Genomic DNA, 19,805 nt, shown 5'->3' with positions numbered 1-19,805 from the left:
CCCCGAGACGGGGACAGACAGACCGACCGGCAGCCTGATTTGGGAAGGCGACTGGACAGAGGCGGGCCCACAGGATCTTGGCTATGGCCGAGGGCCTTGGCTGGGACGGAGCCCCCGGGTGGCGGCGAGCGGCTCAGAGGGGCGAACGGCTTGCATGTTCAGGACCCGGTTTGCGTTCCCGCCAGGTTTCAGCAAGCTCGCTCCGCCGGGTCGTGGCTGCCAGAAGCCACCCTGCAGGTGTCAGGGCTCCGGGCAGCAGAACGCTGCCCCCCCCCCACGGTCCCCCCTCCTCTGCCGGCAGCGCGGCCCCACGTGAGTGAGGCTGCAGGGGCAATAGGGGAGCTCGGTTCCCGGACAACCATCCCCCTGTATTTTGGCCTTATTTCCCCAACAGACCTGTCCCCCCACTGAGTTGTCAGGCTAAATATTTTGGCTTGGCGGGAAGGGCGGAGAGAGCCGGAGGTCCCAGCAAGCCAATCCGTTTGGCCCTGGGGCGGGGAGGGCGGGAGCTGGGCGCGGCCCCCAGGCGCGCGGGCCCGGAGATCGCGCGGCCCGCGCGGCCACCTGCCGCTCCCGTTGCTCGGGCGCCGGGCGGCCGCGAGGATCCGGGCCGCTCTCCCCCGCGAGTCCGCGCCGCTCTCCCGGGCGGGATCCCCAGGCTTCTCTTCGGCGCTTGCTCGGGGTCGGCAGGCCTCCTGGACTGCCTTTTGCTCGGCACCCCGCGTGCCTTTCTCCCTCTGGAGGCCTGTCCTGGTGGGCTCTGTTGCCGGCTGCATCGCTGTCTTCATCGGTCTGTCTCTGGGTTCAGACTGAGTCTCTGTCCCCAGCTGCCTGTGGCTGTCTTTGCGTCTCTGTAGCTCTCATTCCCTCTCCTGCTATCTCTGTATGGAATTCCCCCTCGGTGCCCCCCTCCCCTCCCCTCCCCCCTGAAACCTGCATCTCTGTGTCCCTTAGGGCCTGCCAGTCCCTTCTCCTCCCTGGAGCCATCTGCAGAAGCCAGGACTGGGCACAAGGCAGGGCTGGGGCAATGGCAGGGCCCAGGCTGTGCGGGTGGGCAGCACGCCTGCTCGCCATCCTCCTCTCCTTGGGATCTGGCCTGGACACACTAGAGGGTGAGTCCCCCAACACTGTCTCCTGGAGCCCCATCTCCACTCCTCCCGCACACCCCAGCCAGCTGGGAAGCCAAACAACTGAGTCTCCAACTAGAACATATGTGTTTACCTACTGCAACATGAAGACTGGGGTTAGCTCTCAGAACGACTTCCTACCAGCAAGGGCAGTTAGTTCCCACCTAAGCGTGGTTTCCTCTCAGTTCCCTGGGATGTGAGAAGGACCTTGAAACAGAGGGATGAAGAGATGTCCTCCGTTCCCGCTTGTGAAACCCTGATCCCAGCAAGCCTGAATGAGAATGTCATGAGGGGGAGAGTCTTAGGGGTCATTTCCAAGGCCACTGAATTCCACGGGCACAGGGATGGGATGGGTAGCTCCGAACTGGGCACCATGAAGTAACCGAACCCATTGTGCAGACAAGGAACTGAGGCTCAGAGGACTGGGACGGAAAGCTGGCCCGGGGCCTTGGGCACTGGCCCCTGGGCCTTGTCTCGTGACCCCCACACTTAGGGCCCATCCACTGGGGTGGGGGCTGCCCTTCGCTAGTGCTCTGGGCCAGACACTTCCCGTGTGCAGAGCAGGTGGCCCTCGTGGGGGTGCGGGGAGCTGAGCGGGCAAGATTCAAAAGGGGAAGGATTAAGAGCATGCCCTTCCCCAATTCCATGATCCCCTTCCAGACTGAGGCAGCTCAGAGGTCCAGTGCTCTGTGCCACCTGAGGGGTCCTGTGATGCCCTCAGACTGAGGGCTTCCAGGAGCAGGCCAGAGACAGAGGAAAGCTGCAAATGGGTTGGGGTAGGGGGTCCCCTGAAGAGTGCCAGTCAGGAAGGCATTGCAGGCAAGGAAGAGCCCCGCCCCCTCCTCTCCTCCACTGCTGCAGCAGCATGCCAGCCAGGAGCACGTCCCCAGAAGGGAGTGGGTGGGGGGTGGCATTTGGTTGTTTGGTCACAGGGGATCCAGATGTCCCATTCCCAGTGCAGCTCTGCACACGGAGGGCCATGTCCTGAGGGGAGGCAGGTAGGGGTTAATCTGTGAAGGTCGTGGGTTTGTTTTTCCAAATGACTCCCATCAGGGGAGCCCTAGAGAGGCAGGGGCATGATGGGAAGTGGCATGTGGGCGCCTTGCAGGCCCTGATTGGCCTTTGCCTGGAGGGCTAGAAGTGTTTTCTCATTCTATTTTTCTCTTTGTGTGTGTGTGCGTGTGTACCTGCGTGTGCTCAGGCACACACACACACAGTAACTGGGCAGAGCCGAGCACAGGGACCATTAACAACAGCAAGGAGAAGGTGTGATGTAAGCCCCAGGGAGCCACCCCCTCCTCAGCAGGGGCTGGGCCTGGGTCTGTGGGAGAGTGCCCAGAGCCAGGCAGGAAGTGAGGGAGCGGAAGCCAGACAGCCCAGCAGGCTCGAGTGGCCAGCTAAAGAATCAGACTTGCATCTCGTGCCATGGAAGGAAGGTATCCCCGGGAGCAAAGTGAGAGCGCACAGACCAAGTACCCAGCCCACTGGGGGACTGGTCCTAGGTGCCTTGGGAAGAGAAAGGAAAGTGGGCCTGGGGCCTGGGTCAGAAGAAGCCAGACACACCCCGGTCCCCAGGAGAGGAGTGGACTTGAGAACCAAATGTCCATCAATTCAAACCATGGTCCCAGTGCCTGGTGGCTCCAGTCCTGAACTGAGCACCATGGAGGGACGCGGTGCTGACCAACAAGGGCCCCACCCTCAGGAGGTCCCCTCCCTGGAGGGTGACAAAAACGTAGACGGCGGTTGTGGGTGCCCGGGCAGGTGCTGCCCAGCCTGATGGGGAAGCGACTGACGCAGATCAGAGGATTGCGGGAGGCGGGCTTGGCCTGCGGTTGGTTTGTGGGACGAGAGCTGAGCTTGTGACCAGGCTGAGGAACCCCTCTGAGGCTGGAGGTATTCGTGTAGGCCTGTGTATCAACACCCCGCCATGTGAGGCTGAGGAATTTAAGTTTGAACTTCTGGCAATGGGGAGCCAGGGAACGTCCCTTCGAGGGTAAAGCAATGCGGGGACCAGACATCGAGCTCCTTTAGGCCTGGGAGGGAAGTGCGATGTATGAAGCTGTGCTTCTCCGCCGTGGAATTCATTCATTCGTTCATCAGATATTGACTGAGCACCAATTTTGTGCCAGGCTCTAGACCAGCCACCATGGATACAGCAATGAATTATACAATCCCTGCCCTTCTGGAGCTTACAGTTTAAACAAAATAAATTATATATATTAGCCAGTGTTAAGATTTAAGGAGAAAAAATAAGTAGGAAGGGAAGCAGGGAGTGTTTAAAAGGATGGTCAGGGACGGCCTCATTGAGGAGGGGCCATCTGAGCAGAGACTTAAAGGAGGTGAGGGACCATTTAGGGGGAACAGTGTTCTAGCCAGAGGGAACAGAAGGTGCAAAGACCCCAGGGCAGAAGCTTGGCAGGCTTGTGTGAGGAACAGCAAGAAGTCAGTGTGGCTGAAGAAGAGAAGGAAGGGGATGGGATGGGGCCAGAGAGGCTGCAGAGGCCTTGCCAGCTAGGGTAACGACTGGAGCTTTCAATCAGCAAGAGGGGGCCAGCAGGGGGGTTAAAGCAGTGGAGGAACGGGATCCAACCTGTTTTGAGAAGATCCCTTTGGCTCTCCAGTGCAGAACAGATCAGGAGGGGACCAGGGCAGCAGTGGGGGGGGCACCATCTGGGAGGCCCCTGCAGTTAATCAGGGAGGTAGGGATGGTGCCAGCAGTGAAGGTGGAGACCAGCGGTTGGATATGCTGTAATTTGAAGATCGAGCCCACAGGGTGTGTGGGGAGTGGAGGAAAGGAGTCCAAGAAGACTCTAGATTCGGAGTCTCACCAGGGGCGGGTTGGGGGGTGGGGGGTTGCCGTGGCAGTCCCCTGAGAAGGGAGGCAGGCTGGGGAGGGAAGGGGAGCTCACGTTTGCCATGCCGGCCCATCTGGTGGGGCCCTTCAAGCTGCCAGGAGCCTCAGAGGCCCAGGGAGGAGGCCACAGCAGAGCCCTGCTCCCTCATGATGTCCCACTCCCAGAGAGGTGCCCCTCCCCCAAAGCTGCCAGGGCAGGACGGGGTGCCCAGCCAGAGCTGCACTGACAGCTGCTGTGACCTGTGCCCACAGTGTGCCCCAGCCTGGATATCCGCTCGGAGGTGGCGGAGCTGCGCCGGCTGGAGAACTGCAGCGTGGTAGAGGGCCATCTGCAGATCCTGCTCATGTTCACGGCCACGGGCGAGGACTTCCGAGGCCTCAGCTTCCCACGCCTCACTCAGGTCACTGAGTACCTGCTACTCTTCCGTGTCTATGGTCTGGAGAGCCTGCGGGACCTCTTCCCCAACCTGGCAGTGGTCCGCGGGGCCCGCCTCTTCCTGGGTTACGCGCTGGTCATCTACGAGATGCCGCACCTGCGGGACGTGGGGCTGCCGGCGCTGGGGGCCGTGCTGCGCGGGGCCGTGCGGGTGGAGAAGAACCAGGAGCTCTGCCACCTCTCCACCATCGACTGGGGCCTACTGCAGCCCTCGCCTGGCGCCAACCACATCGTGGGCAACAAGCTGCGTGAGGAGTGTGCCGACGTGTGCCCCGGCGTGCTGGGCGCCACTGGCCAGCCCTGTGCCAGGACCACCTTCGGTGGGCACACCGACTACAGATGCTGGACCTCCAGCCACTGCCAGAGAGGTGGGCACCTGCCCAGAACACCAGGGGGCACAAGGAGGGCAGGGGCGGGCGGGGCTGGGCGGCCACAGGATGGGTCAGAAAAGTTCAATAACTGAGTTGGTGTAAGGCTGTCAAGGGACCGTGCAGGACAGTCAGGGAGAGGGGGCAGGACAAGCACGAGGTGGGCATGGGAGGGGGGACAGGGCAGGATGCCGGGTGGCCGCGCAGGAAGCCGTATGGGGCAGCGGTCAAGTACAAGGCCAGATGGCCTGGGCTCCGATCTCAGCCGGGGGACTTAATGGTTTGTTTCATGTCACATACCTGAGCCTGTTCCCTCAGTGAGCTATTCTCTAAGCATTAGAGCGGGTGCCTGAGTCCTGGTGGGAGTTCTAGGCTCCTGATAAAAGTGGTCATAGCACAGGTGATCCAGGGCAGGCTGGCAGCATTGGGGGAGGCCTGGGTGGGCAAGGAAAGGAGGTGACCGAGGAAAGAGAGAACAGGTGCGATCTTCTTTAGGAGGTAAGGTACATGGAGAGAGAACAGAAGGAAGGGAGCCGAGCAAAGGGGGGAAGTGATACAAGAAGGGGGTGATGCAAGGAGGAAGCAGAAGTTACAGGAAGAAAAGGAAGAGTTTCCAGAGGCTAGGAGTAGCTCCGGGGTCCCCAACCTGGGGCTCCCTCACCCCAAAGCCTCAGCGTCTAAGCAGCAGAGTAACCAGATCCCTTCTGTATCCACTGGGCCCCACGTCCCCATGCCTCCGTGTTGGCTGTAAACACAGTGGCTGAGCGTCCTCCCTCATGTACAGTATCAACACGCCCTCCCTGCCCCCACCACACGCCCGCTCGCACAGACGGCAGGCTGCCACCTGCAGAGTTTGCACACCATGAGCCCCCAGCCCCAAACCCACCCACGGCGGCTGGGGGCGGCCCCCTGCCCAGGGCACAGAGCTGAGGAGGGTGGAGGAGGTATGGGCAGGGGAGATGACCAGGGGTCCCCCCCGCTTGCACACACTCCCAGGCCCACTGGCCCCAGGCCTCACTGCCCAGTAGAAGCTGGCTGGTTCCCCCTGGCACCGTGCCCAGTGATGATCTGAGCACCGGGCCCAGACAGGACAGCAGGCTGGGGAGAAGCTGCCCTGGTGGACAAGGTCACCGCTCTGTCCTGAGCTCTGAACCCTGACCAGGCGCCGTGGAACATGGGAAGCCACAGAGAGGGGCCGTGGTCCTTGTCCTCAAGAACCCCATCTGGGGAAAAGCGAGCCAGCAGCCCTTGTCATCTGCACTGGAGGAATTTGGATGCTCTCTAAGAGTGTTATCCCGGGGCGGGGGGCGGGGGGGGGCGGGTGGCGCCAGGACCGGCGCGGGGAGGCCTAACTCAGCACTCTGTCCACAGTGTGTCCCTGTCCCCATGGGCTGCCCTGCACAGCTGGGGGTGAGTGCTGCCACTCCGAATGCCTGGGGGGCTGCAGCCGGCCGGAAGACCCCCGGGCCTGCGTGGCCTGCCGCCACCTCTACTTCCAGGGCGCCTGCCACCGGGCCTGCCCTCCAGGCACCTACCAGCATGAGGCCTGGCGCTGTGTCACGGCAGAGCGCTGCGGCAGCCTGCGCTCTGTGCCCGGCCGCGCCTCCACCTTCGGCATCCACGAGGGCAGCTGCCTGGCCCAGTGCCCCCCGGGCTTCACCCGCAATGGCAGCAGGTGAGTGTAGGGGGGGGTGGGGTCGCTCTTGGATCAGTGAGGGGGTCCCCACTGGTCCAGGGCTCATTCCACACCCTCCACTTGCCCCTGCTAGCATATTCTGCCACAAGTGTGAGGGGCTGTGCCCCAAAGAGTGCAAGGTGGGCACCAAGACCATCGACTCCATCCAGGCGGCACAGGACCTGGTGGGCTGCACCCACGTGGAGGGGAGCCTCATCGTCAACCTTCGCCAGGGCTGTCAGTACCTTCCTCGGGCCGCACCTCTCCTCCCGGCCATGCCCCTGACAGTGACCCAGCTAAAGCACTGCTTTCCATCACCCTGGGTCCCAGTCCTGAGGGGCCTCCTCCCTGCACCCCATCAGCACCTCCCCCCACCCCACCCCCTACACTTTCCCCGCCCTGCTCCAGCCCTGTCTTCTCCATTTCCAGATAACCTGGAGCTGGAGCTGCAGCACAGCCTGGGGCTGATAGAGACCATCACCGGCTTCCTCAAAATCAAGCACTCCTTTGCCCTCGTGTCCCTGGGCTTTTTCAAGAACCTCAAACTAATCCGGGGGGACGCCATGGTGGATGGGTAAGGGGTCAGAAACAGCCTCTGACCAACTCCCTCTATCACATCTCCTCCCTAACACTCCCCAAAAAGGGGGAAAGGGCATGGGCTCTGGAACCAGCTCTGCTGTGTACTGCCTGTGTGACACTGGGTAGGTTACTTAACTTCTCTGGTCCTCGACTTTCTTATCTGTAAAATGGGGTTAATGTAATGCTACTTATTTCTTAGGGCTGTTGTGAATATCACTTATGTTGTTATGTGTAAAGTCCTTAAAACAGTACCTGAAACACAGTATATACTATATAAGTTATGGTACCATCAGACTCCGCATTGGTTAGCTACCATTACTCTCTGATGCTCTCAGCTGCAGAGCAAGACCGCCTGGGTTTGAAACCCATCCCTGCCACCTAACCGTCAAGGCCTACCTGTAACACATAGCTAGGATTTTTCAAAATACAGAGAATGTTTTGCCTTATTTTATTTTAATTTTTATGTATTTGTTAAAAGATTTTTATTATTTATTTATTTATTCATGAGAGACAGAAAGAGAGGCAAAGGGAGAAGCAGGCTCCCTGCTGAGCAGGGAGCCCGATGCAGGGCTCCATCCCAGGAGCCTGGGATCATGACCTGAGCCAAAGGCAGACAGACTCTTAACGACTGAGCCACCCAGGCGCCCCTGTTTTATATTTTATTTTATTTTACTTTATTTTATTTATTTTCAAGAGAGACAGAGAGAGAAAGCACAAGAGGGCATGCGGGCGTGGGAGCTGGGGGGGGCAGAGGGAGAGAGAGAGAGAGAGAATCTTTAGCAGGCTTCACACCCCAAGTAGAGCCCGAGAGGGGTTTTGATCTCACCAGCCTGAGATCGTGAGCTTGAGATCAGGACCTGGAGCCAAAATCAAGAGGACACTCAACCCACTGAGCCACCCAGTCGCCCCCAGAGAATGTTTTAAATTATCATGCAGCGGAGTGGTTTCTCATGTCTCCCCCAAACTACCATGGACCCCCAGGGGTACCTACACTCCACTGGAGAGGCATAGCCCCAGGCTGAGTGCCCCTCCTCCCCTGTGCCCCCAGCAAAGCCCCTCCAGGAGGGACCCATAAGGCGCCCAGTTCCCCACCCCTGGCCTCCACCTCCCCTGCAGCGGAAGGTCTCTTGGCCTCCCCCAGGAACTACACTCTGTATGTGCTGGACAACCAGAATCTACAGCAGCTGGGGTCCTGGGTGGCTGCGGGGCTCACCATTCCCGTGGGCAAGATATACTTCGCCTTCAACCCTCGCCTCTGCTTGGAGCACATCTACCGCCTGGAGGAGGTGACCGGCACGCGGGGACGGCAAAACAAGGCCGAGATCAACCCCCGCACCAACGGAGACCGCGCCGCCTGTGAGGCCCGACACCACAACCCCAGAGCGACACGACCCCAGAAACCCCAGACGCGCGCACGCACACTGAAACACACCAGACACGCACCCGGGCGGGAGGGGACGTTTGACCCGGACAACGCGATAGGTTCTCTTCGGAGGCCGCGTTGGGGGTGGCATCCGCTGGGTCAAGGTGGGGGCCGGGAAGTAGGCGACTCCAGCGGAGACGAACGCGGCTGACAGCAGGTGTTGGCCCCTCGCCCCGCCCAGGCCAGACTCGCACCCTGCGCTTCGTGTCCAACGTGACGCAGGCCGACAGCATCTTGCTGCGCTGGGAGCGCTACGAGCCGCTGGAGGCCAGGGACCTGCTCAGCTTCATCGTGTACTACAAGGAGTCGTGAGTGCCGGGGGCGGGGCCAGAGCCCCGTGGGGCGGGGTCAGACCCGGACACCCGGCCGATCTGTTCACAAACGCAATCGGGTGACCGCTGAGGGGTGAGGGCAGAGCGCCGCGGGGCTGCAGGGAAGCAAGAAGCCAGGACCCCCAAGGCTCACTCCCTTGTAAGGCCCAAGTCTGGCTCTCCCCTCACTTTATTCACCCTCCGTGCCTCAGTTTCGCCTCACCAGCGAAATGGAGAGGACAGTCGGGACTTCTGAGAGACCAGGAGAAGAGCCCCGCTGGGAAGGCTTGGATAATTAAACTTCAATTCACTATGCTAATGTTCTGAACTGACCACATGCTCCTGCCCCAGCAGCGGTTTGGGGAGTACCCACTAATTTGGCCGGTTTTATGCGTAGCTCTGCCAGCATTTCATTAAAGCCTGAGGAAGGGAGGGAGCAGGGACAACCAAGGACAGGCTGCTCTTTTCTTTGGAGAGAGTGCACTGACCATAGCAGGAGGGATAGTGGTTAGACCACAGGAAGGATTTCTCCAAAAGCATGGCTAGAAATCAAAACTACAATTCTTAGAGGAGAGGTGGGTTCCGGGTGGCGGGCTGGGAGGGCAGCCGTGGGGAGTACTCCCCCTCTAGGGTAGACAGAAGATGGGAGCCACCTGGCTTGGAAGCATTCCTGTGAACTAAAACGGAGAGGTCTTAGTTTCCCACTAGCACAGGGCCTGGCCTGGGAGGGAGGAAGGGGAGTCAGTGGTGGGAGGCCGGCTCAAATGGCCAAGGCTCTCCTGGGCCTCAGTGGTAGGTGAAGGTCTCCAGCATGGGGAGCTGGAGAGTTTGCTAAATACAGATTCCTGGGCCCCATCCCCATAGATTCTGATTCAGTCCTGGGGAGAGCCCGTGAATCTGCCTTTCTAACAAGCTCCCAGGTAATCCTGGTCCATGGGCCACGTTTTGGGGAGAACTAACATGGGCTGGCAGTGTGCATGGCACCCCCTGCCTGGCTTGTGCAGCTCACAATCCACACAACTGTACCCAGGTGCCTCTGGGCTCAGGAGGTAAAGAATCTTAGGGGTCCTTCAGGAAGCTCCCCTAGCATCACGGCCTCACAGTCTGGCTGCGGCTCTTCTGGCTCAATCCCAGCTCTGAGCAGACCCACCCAGTGAGTGCTCCCAAAGAGCAGGATGTCTTCATGCACACTGGAAGAAGAATGACAATCACAGTCTTAGGGTGGTTCTAGAAACCAGGGTGGGGCTGAGCCGCCCCTCAGCTCTAGGGATGATGGGATGTTCAGCCCATTCCAGAATGCCACAGAGCACATAGGTCCGGATGCCTGTGGGACCCAGAGCTGGAACCTGCTGGATGTGGAGCTGCCCTTAAGCCGCACCCAGGACCCCGGGGTGACTCTGGCGCCCCTCAAGCCCTGGACACAGTATGCAGTGTTTGTGCGGGCCATCACACTGACCACTGCTGAGGACAGCCCCCACCAAGGAGCCCAGAGCCCCATCGTCTACCTCCGAACCCTGCCTGCGGGTAGGCTGAAGACCTTGAAGGGGGTGGGAGCTAGATGTCTGAGTCCTAATGGGAATGAGGGAACCCAGGCATCAGAAATAGAGAAGCTGGGTCGCTCAACACCAGGCCCCTAGAGACTGAGAAGCCAGTTGTTTGAGTCCTAGAAAGAACAGAGGGCATTGGCCTAGGGCCCTAGGGAGGCTGTGGGTGGGAGAGTGCAGGCGGAATACTTGAGGCAACTCAAGGGCCTTCGAGGGACATGGGAAGGCCAGGATTCTGAGTTCCGGGAAGGGGAGGTTGAGAGTCATGGATTCCTTGGGAGAATGCGAGGGGCTCGGACCCCAGAGAGGGGTCATTACCAGACAGTACTAGAAAGGGGGATCCACTGCCCCTCAGTCGTACCTTACTTGCGCCCCCAGCGCCCACGGTGCCCCAGGACGTCATTTCCACGTCCAATTCCTCGTCCCACCTGCTGGTGCGCTGGAAGCCACCGACTCAGCGCAACGGAAACATCACCTACTACCTGGTGCTGTGGCAGCGTCTGGCCGAGGACGGCGACCTCTATCTCAACGACTACTGCCATCGCGGTGCGCAGGGCAGCGGCTCAGGCCGGCGGGTCGGGGCGGCGGGGCCCGGGCGCTGTCCGTCTGACTGCGTTTTTTCCCCCGCGCCGCGCCAGGCTTGCGGCTGCCCACCAGCAACAACGACCCCCGCTTCGACCGCGAAGACGGGGAACTGGAAGCCGAGATGGAGCCCGGCTGCTGCCCTTGCCAGCAGCCCCCTCCCGGGCAGGTCCTGCCACCGCTGGAGGCGCAAGAGGCCTCGTTCCAGAAGAAGTTCGAAAACTTTCTGCACAACGCCATCACCATCCCCAAGTGCGGCCCGAGCCGGGGGCGGGGCGGGCCTGGTGGGCGGGGCCGGGGAGGGGCGGGTCTCGCTGGGCCGGGCGAGGGGTGGGAGGAGGGCCAGGCCTGACGCTGCCCTCCCGGGTCTCCCCAGATCCCCCTGGAAGGTGACGTCCATCAATAAGAGCCCTCAAAGGTGAGCCGGGCGGGACTGAGGGGCGGGGGTCCCGGGGCGCGGCCGCCGCTCTGACTCGCGCACTCCCCAGAGACTCGGGGAGGCACCGCCGGGCCGCCGGGGCCCTCCGGCTTGGGGGGAACAGCTCGGATTTCGAGATCCAGGAGGACAAAGTGCCCCGGGAGCGCGCAGTGTTGAGTGGCCTGCGCCACTTCACGGAATACCGGATCGACATCCATGCCTGCAACCACGCGGCGCACACCGTAGGCTGCAGTGCGGCCACCTTCGTCTTTTCGCGCACCATGCCCCACAGTAGGTGACCCCCCCCCAGCCCCCGACCCCAAGGACTCTACCCAATTAGTACTCCCACTAAGGAGTTCGAGTTCGCCGTCCCCATAACTCCAGGGCCTCGCTCTGCTAACCCCTCCCAGTCCCCATAAGCCCGAGCTTGCCGTACCCCGCCCCCCCCCCCCCCGGGTTAGCCCCCTTGAGCTTGAACGTGAAGCTGAGAGGAAATGCTGCGGCTGGGCTGTCTGATGCCGTCTCCCATAGGAGAAGCCGACGGTATCCCAGGGAAGGTGGCCTGGGAGGCAGCCAGCAAAGGCAGTGTCCTCCTGCGCTGGCTGGAGCCCCCAGACCCTAACGGACTCATCCTCAAGTATGAAATCAAGTACCGCCGCTTGGGAGAGGTAGGTTCCCCGGGGGACCCCCAAACCTGAACCCAAATAGTGCCTCCATCTTCTTCCCAGCCAGCTGTTCCGTCTTGCCCTCAGGAGGCCACAGTGCTGTGTGTGTCTCGCCTACGATATGCCAAGTTTGGGGGTGTCCAGCTGGCCCTGCTGCCCCCTGGAAACTACTCTGCCAGAGTTCGGGCAACCTCGCTGGCTGGCAACGGCTCCTGGACAGAGAGCGTCGCTTTCTACGTCCCCGGCCCAGGTAGACACAGCCTCGGTCCGGGACCTGCACTCCCCATAGCCCCAGCTGGGTCCCCAGCCACGTCTCCTGTGGTGGCCACTCCACCCCAGTCCTCCCCCTGTTCTCACTTCCCATGGTGAAAACTGAAGTGTCCTCTACCCTCTGACTTCTCCATCTTGACCCTACCATCTGCTGCCCTCTGACCACCAGAGGAAGAAGACTCCGGGGGGCTGCACGTCCTTCTCACCGTCACCCCCGTGGGGCTCACGCTGCTCATCATTCTTGCTGCCCTCGCTTTCTTCTACGGCCGGAAGAGGTGACGATGCTGAGTCCTACCGGTTCCCACCCCCCTTCTCGCCCCCCCCCCAGCCCTCATCACAAGGTCGGTGCCCCCGGAGGGTGGTCAGTGAGACAGCAAGACGACGTTCCTTAGAAGCAATAGCTCATCCCCTGAGGGCAGCATGGAGGAGACACACCTTTCGGTCTGAGGGACCAAGTTTCCCCGACCTTACCAGTCAAAGCCTTGCCTCCTGGGACTCCCCAGTCTGGGCGCACTGGGACTCTTGGTCACCACATTCTCAGCCAATAAAGCAGGGGAAGATACAGGGACCTCACCATGTGCCCTGGGATGGTTGGTGCCAGATGCCCCTGGGGCTGAACACAAGAGGGAAATGGGGGCAGGACTTTGATTAGCTGACTTCTAAGGACTACCTGAGGAGGCAGGAGTTCCCCCCCCTCCTGTGCTCCCTCGTCCCAGCCTCTCAGATCCCAGGTCCCAGGACCAGGACCAAGACCAGCTTGAAAAGGGTGTAGGGCTCCCCAGGGGCACCCTGATAAGGGACGGGAGGGAGTGTGGTCAGTAACTTCCCTCCTGCTTGTCCTCTGACATTGTTCCTTCCTGCCTGAGGACCTTTATGGCCTGACCCCCTCCCCTCCCGTTGCAGAAACAGCACCCTGTACGCCTCCGTGAATCCGGAGTACTTCAGCGCCTCTGATAGTAGGTCTGGGAGTGGGTGGACAGGTATGTGGGAAAGGGAGACGGGAGGGGAGGAGAGGCACACTCGAGGAGACATTCCTGGAGAAGCAGCCTTGGAACCCGAGCCCTTCTGAAAGGCGAGAAGCGGGTGGGTTCGTGGCAGAGAGCAGTGGTCTTGCCTCGTGACCCCCACCTCTTCTCAGTGTACATCCCTGACGAGTGGGAGGTGCCTCGGGAGCAGATCTCCATAATCCGGGAACTGGGCCAGGGCTCCTTCGGGATGGTATATGAGGGACTGGCACAGGGACTAGAGGCTGGAGAGGAGTCCACACCCGTGGCCCTGAAGACCGTGAATGAGCTGGCCAGCCCACGGGAACGCATTGAGTTCCTCAAGGAAGCTTCTGTCATGAAGGCATTCAAGTGTCACCACGTGGTAAGGGAGGATCAGGGACATTGCCAGGGTAGAGTCATAATTACGGTGAAAGTCATATGGTAAGAAGGACAGGGTCAAGGACGAGGTCAGGGCACCATCAAAGTCCGGGTTGGGACTGAGGTAAAAGTCATGGTTAGGGTTAGAGTCAAAACCAGCTCATGGTGAGGCCGTGGTAAAATCATGGTTAGGGCTGAGAGCAGTCATGGATGAGGGTCAGTACTGAGTGTCCGGATCATTATTAGGATCATGATTGGGATCAAGGTCAGAACTGGGTGAATCATGAAGATTGGAATGATAGTTATGATCAAGGTCATGGGTTAGGGTCAGGGTCATTGTTAGATTAGAGTTAGGGTTATGGTCATGGTTGGGTTCAGGGTCAGGGTTGGTGGCAGGGTCAGGTGGTGGTCACAACAGGTCAACATTTTGGCCAGGTGGGTCAAGGGGACCTGGGTGGACCTGCAACCAGGCTCTTTGTCCATCCCAGGTACGTCTCCTGGGTGTGGTGTCTCAGGGCCAGCCAACTCTGGTCATCATGGAGTTAATGAACCGTGGGGACCTCAAGAGCCATCTTCGATCTCTGCGGCCTGAGGCAGAGGTGGAGACCAGGAAGACCCTGGGCCAAGGGGCTGGGGAGTTAGAGAAGACTTGGGCACAGTTGTGGGGGGATCCTTGGGCAGGAGTCCAACCTCTAGGTTCCTTCTTCACCAGCCCCCTCTCTTGGCTCTAGAACAACCCGGGGCTCCCACGGCCAGCACTGGGAGATATGATCCAGATGGCTGGTGAGATTGCAGATGGCATGGCCTACCTTGCCGCCAACAAGTTTGTGCATCGAGATCTGGCGGCCCGGAACTGCATGGTGTCCCAGGACTTCACAGTCAAGATCGGGGGTACAGAGAGTGCTGGGCGGGTGTGGGGCAGCCTGAGGAGTAGAGGGACTCCCCAAGCTAGGCTAGGAGACTGAGGCCCGGCCGACAGCTCTGTCCCCCACAGCTGCCCCCCTCTGGATCTCAGGCTCCTCATCCAAGGCCACAGGGGTTGGGGCAGGATGATCTCTGAGGTTCTCTGAGCCCTCAAGCTCCAGAATTCTTGGAGGCTATGGAGCGGGAGAGGGCTGGGAGAGGTATCTCTGCGCGGGGGCTGGCGCGTGGTTCTGCTGCCCCCATACCCGTTCACCCTCACTTTTCCAGACTTCGGGATGACTCGAGACGTGTATGAGACAGACTATTACCGCAAGGGTGGGAAGGGGCTGCTGCCCGTGCGCTGGATGGCCCCCGAGTCCCTCAAAGATGGAATCTTCACGACGCACTCGGATGTCTGGTGGGGCCTAGCTGGAGCAGAGGGCTCGGGGCATGTGGAGGTGGGGTCTAGGGTGAGGCCTGGGTGTGCTGAGCAGCGTGCAAGGTGCTGGGCTCAGGCCCTTCTGCGTATCCTCCAGGTCCTTCGGTGTGGTGCTCTGGGAGATCGTGACCTTGGCCGAACAGCCCTACCAGGGCTTATCCAATGAGCAGGTGCTCAAGTTTGTCATGGATGGTGGGGTTCTGGAGGAGCTGGAGAGCTGTCCCCTTCAGTTGTAAGTCACCCCCTGCCCTTTCCTCACCCCTGCTCTGTCTAGCTTGCCCTGCCCCCACGATTCTGGCCCACCTCCTCTGATGCTCTCATATCCACTGGTCCCCAGCTCTGAGCCTTACCCACTCCAACCCTGCTGACTCCCCCATGGCCCTCCCAGATATAGCCCCCCACGATCCCCGTTGCACCAGCTGCCCTCTCATGCCGCCCCCGCCCCACCAGAAGGAGTAGCCCCCCACGATCCCCCTTGCACCAGCTGCCCTCTCATGCTGCCCCCGCCCCACCAGGCAGGAGCTGATGAGCCTCTGCTGGCAGCAGAACCCACGTCTGCGGCCCACCTTCACCCGCATCCTGGACAGCATTCGGGGGGAGCTGCGGCCCTCCTTCCGCCTCTTTTCCTTCTACTATAGCCCAGAGTGCCGGGGAGCCCAGGGGGCCCTGCTGCCTGATGCCAGACCCAACTCCCTACCCACCCCAGAAGGGGCTTCCTCAGACTACAGCCCTCAAAATGGGGGTCCAGGGCACTGAGGGGCACCCTATTCCCTGGATGCCTGGCAGAGAGGAAGGGTCCTGACCTTTGCGGCCACGAAGTGTGCAGACATTCACACCCCATCCCATGCTCAGAAAGGCCAGGGGGTGCCCAGGCTGGGCCAGGGAGCGGGAGAGGAAAGATGGGGTTGGGGGGTCAGAGCGGACTCGTTGTAAGGAAGATTTTCTCAGTAGTCTTCATTTTCCATGAGAAAGTGAGCAAGGTCACAGCAGGAGGAGTGGACGAGAGGTCCAGGCCCTCAGAGTGGGGGCCCTACTCAGACTGGGAAGAGGGGCTCACCCACTCGGAAGGCGGGGTCCGGAGAACCCCACCCTCAGCTCTGGGTCTCCTGTGGACACATGGGGCCGTCAACACACTCGAAGCCAGGAGAGCACGCCGCATCAGGCCTGGAAGCCTTTCTGTCCATGTCTGGGATGCTGGGGATGGGGTGTCCACACCCCTGCCCTTAGCATGGTGTCTCACCGACCCCCTCTGCCCCATGCATCAGGTGGTGTGCGGAGAACCCAGAGACCTGGGTGAGCACGGGTCCAGTCCTCCCCGCAACCTGCCTCACCCCTTCCCCTCCTTTGCCATACCCGGGAACCCCCAAGGTTGGTGCTCCTCCTTCCTCCTCCCCAGGCAGATCCCTTGGTGTAGCTTCACCCCTTCTCCCAGGCCCCTCCCCTCCACCTCCCGCCTACCCTCCGATGATTAGGGCTGTAAGGGCCTTGCTTCCTCCCTGCCCTGGCTCCTGCCCCCACCCCTGCCTCTCCCGGGAGGGCTGGAAAAGATACAATAAAGGCTGTTTGTGCCGTGGTCCCGGGCAGCCCATCATCTCTCCATCTATACGGTGTTAACACAGGTTGGGCTTCCTCCCCCCTCCCTGGGGACCTGATGCGGTGACCCTAAGTTGGGGATACAGGATAAGTACGGGGCCGTCAGACCGCACCTCCGCCAGGGCCTGAACCGCCAGGGTGCCGAGGCGGTGGAGCAGGACAACCCCGCTGTTACCTGCTGCTCAGGCAGGCGGCCACCCGCGGTTGAGCCCGGCAGGGAAGCTCTGCACTGGGCCAGTCCCCACCCTCATCTCTGGGTGGCCCCTCGCCTTTCCGGGCACGTAGGACAGACGCAGTGGGCAGAACGGGCGGGGGAGGGGCCCCGATTACCAGTCCGCGCTGGATGCCCCCCACCCCCACCCCCCAGCCCGGCAGGGACGCGCATCAGAACAGAGTCTGCGTGTCTGGCTCCCTTGGATGAGCCAGAGCGGAGATGCCCCGGAGGCATGCTGCAGGAGCGCGGCGGAGTCCATTTGCAGGCTCTTATGCCAAGACCGTCAGGGCATTTGAGGGGAAGAGCTGCAGATAAAGGACTTAAACCTTGGTGAGGAGGATGGCGGCAGAAGGGGCTGGCCGCGCTCCCATTCTGTACCAGCCCCTCCTGCATCCAGCTGTGGGGCCGTGGCTCCCACGCGGCTCCGCGCGGCCACACACGCGGAGCCTGGGGAGAGTCTTGTGAGACCGTCTCTGCGATAACGATTACAAAACTCCTGCACCCTGCCCTGGCAGGGTCACGGTGGGCGGCAAGGACCCTCTGTCCCGCTGGACCCCTGCCGGGACCCTGCCGGTCCCTGGTGGCTGAAGCAACAGTGACCCCTAATGGTTGCTGGTGGAACCACAGCTTAGGGAGCCGGGAGTGCGTGAGGTTCTCTCTCTTGGGGCGCTGATCTCTGACGGCCTCCTGCAGCCTAGAAGGGAGGGACGCTCCACACAGAAGCCCCAGGGGGAGACCCGCACCCTCACACAGAGCACACAGGCCCAGACGGCAGCAGTGGGGTCAAGCCCTCTCCCCGCCACCCATACCCCTAACCTGCACAGCGCTGCCCGCCTTACAGGTGTGGTCGTCGGGAGGTGGACCGCCTGAAGGAAGCGATTGAAAGTTGAAGAAGGGAGGGCTTCAGAAGAACGCTGTGCTTTACTCCAAAGATGAGCGGGTGGTGGCCCTTGGCGAGCCCGTGGGAGCACGGTCAGAGGGAGGCTCTTGATGAGCCCATGCGAGCACAGTCAGAGGGAGGCTCTTGATGAGTCCTTGGGAGCACGGTCAGAGGGAGGCTCTTGATGAGCCCCTGGGAGCATGGCCAGGAGCTTGAGAACAAGTCTTCAGTTACCCCTGATGCCTGACAGAAGTAGGGATCTCAAAGGGGCTGCACAGCAAAGAGTTCCAACGTCCCTGCCGTGGCCGTGGGACCCGGGGGGGGGGGCGGTTTCAGAGTGGGTGTGGTGAGGAGCGAGGGGAGCACTCCACCCTAACTCAGGGGTATTTGCCCTTCTCCAAAATCAGGAGACTGGCCCCTGGCCCAGAATTGTGGCTGACAGTAGATATTGTAGTAATCTTGACCCCCAGTATTGGATATTGGATGTTCCCTGATTCGGTTCCTGAGAAAGCAGGACATCTGAGCAGTCTGGCTTCTTGGACTGAGCAGGCCAGGAGCCACTCTCCCCACTGGCATCGTTCCCACCACAGCACGGGAGAGAAGGGATGGGGGCCCTGGGAAGAAGCAAGTGCTGGGGAGGAGCAGAAGGGAGGCTCTCCCAGCACAAAGACGGTGATTGAAATCCTAGGAGAAAGGGGAGGCTCATTCGTGGGCACAAGATATTCTTTCCTGCCTCTCTCCCCACCAACACCCCCCAGCAGCTGCAGCTCTGAACCACCAAGGCCGCCTCAGAGGTCAGGATGGGAAAGGATGGGTGCTGGGAGGTGGTGAGGGGACAGGGGCCCGGAACCTGTCTCTGAGCGCGGTAGCAGCTTAGAGGCTACCCCCTGGCCTCTTTCCTCCCCTTTCCACTTGTGAGCAACCACAGGGACACTTTCTGCTTGGTCACTTCCAGAGATGAAGTGGCAGAGGGCCTCTCGGGTCCCCACCCTCCCGGGTGGTGTCAGGCTGGTCCTTGGGCAGAACTGTGGGAGGGGGAGGTGGGCAAAGGTACAGGGAGAGGGGGCGGATGGAGGGCACACAGAAGACTAGGGAAGAAGTCCTGAGACTACGAAGAAGGACCCTCAGGAAACTGAGACAGGGCCTCTTCCTCTCTGGGAGGCTGAGGAAGGAGAGAGTGTGCACAAAAGGTCGTGCATCTTGGTCAGACATGACGGGGAGCTGGAGGGGAGGGGTGCAGCCAGCATCGGCCCTGACGCAGGACGAAAGAAGGTGGGGCTGTGAGAGACTGGGGGGCGCACAGGAGGCACGGTGGCCCCTCTTGGAAGCAGCCTTACCTAAGGGAGAGCCCCCAGTGAAGGAAGGTCAAGGGCTGAAATCAAATCATGAACGCTAAGCACTCCGTGAGCGGGAGAGCCCTAAGCCAATGACCCTCACTGTCCCATTGCGGTACCGCTTGAAAGTTGCTGCAGAAGCACATTGAAGGCCACCGAAGGGTGGTCACGATGAGCTGCAAAGTGAAAAGCCCAGGCGACAAACTATACAGATGCCATGTCTTGCATTTCCACGTACAAACTCAGAAAAATCTCTGGAAGTGTGCATGTACAGCTGGGAGATGGGGTTGTGGAGGGCACATCTTCTTTCTCCTGATCTGTATCAAGCAGTTTCCTTTTAAGAGCAGCCTCCAGGCCCTGGGGGCTGAGGTCCGAGGCTCAGGATGGGTGAGGTCAGACCTGCAGGCCCCAGTTCACCCTCTCTCTATTTGCTTGGGCGTCACAACGTCTGACCCATACATGGTCTCCACTAACATTGTTTCCTCCATGGTCTGGGCGGGGCCTAGGTCAGTTTTCATGAATTTGTGATTGATAGCATGCTTCTGTAACCCCTTGGTGTCTTCTACCTGGAAAGATATAAAATGGGCGGGAGATGGAGAAAAGCAGACACTTCTTGGAGATGCTGGCCAACTCTGGGCCAACGGCCCTCCACTCGCAGTGTCTTTGGGACCACGAAAACTGAGGGCACCTTCCCCCGCAACCCGATTGGATCACCCTCCACCTCGTTTCCCATACTCCTTCACCAGGCAGACCCCACCGTACCTTCCCCTCCCGTGGCTTCCCACACCCTGCCCAACCTCTCCTCCCAGGCTGAGTGTGGGCCACC

At 60.6% G+C, this 19,805-nt stretch overlaps 1 protein-coding gene across 1 annotated transcript; it reads left to right on the top strand.

The window, feature by feature from the left end:
* Positions 1–1,027: 1,027 nt before the first annotated feature.
* INSRR (insulin receptor related receptor) lies at positions 1,028–16,421 on the top strand. Its single transcript, XM_027612046.1, has 22 exons — positions 1,028–1,112; positions 4,234–4,785; positions 6,157–6,460; positions 6,555–6,697; positions 6,890–7,034; positions 8,181–8,395; positions 8,644–8,767; positions 10,041–10,297; positions 10,696–10,863; positions 10,956–11,151; positions 11,276–11,317; positions 11,388–11,608; positions 11,849–11,985; positions 12,070–12,232; positions 12,422–12,527; positions 13,156–13,208; positions 13,391–13,620; positions 14,105–14,215; positions 14,348–14,507; positions 14,808–14,937; positions 15,056–15,190; positions 15,474–16,421. Exons 1-22 carry the CDS (start codon positions 1,028–1,030, stop codon positions 15,712–15,714), a joined length of 3,918 nt encoding a protein of 1,305 aa, XP_027467847.1. The 3' UTR covers positions 15,715–16,421.
* The last annotated feature ends 3,384 nt before the right edge of the window (positions 16,422–19,805 follow it).

The sequence above is a fragment of the Zalophus californianus genome, chromosome 10 (genome assembly GCF_009762305.2).
Source record: "Zalophus californianus isolate mZalCal1 chromosome 10, mZalCal1.pri.v2, whole genome shotgun sequence".
NCBI classification, from domain to species: domain Eukaryota; kingdom Metazoa; phylum Chordata; class Mammalia; order Carnivora; family Otariidae; genus Zalophus; species Zalophus californianus.
Note: the sequence above shows the minus strand (reverse complement) of the source record. Positions and strands in the feature narration are given on the sequence as shown.

What these genes read in the sequence shown, in the direction of transcription:
- INSRR (XM_027612046.1), top strand. Translation starts at nt 1,028, where the DNA reads ATGGCAGGGCCCAGGCTGTGCGGGTGGGCAGCACGCCTGCTCGCCATC. An exon ending in CCTCCGAACCCTGCCTGCGG is followed by an intron (nt 10,298 to 10,695) that starts GTAGGCTGAAGA and finishes TTGCGCCCCCAG; the next exon opens with CGCCCACGGTGCCCCAGGAC. An exon ending in AGTACCGCCGCTTGGGAGAG is followed by an intron (nt 11,986 to 12,069) that starts GTAGGTTCCCCG and finishes TCTTGCCCTCAG; the next exon opens with GAGGCCACAGTGCTGTGTGT.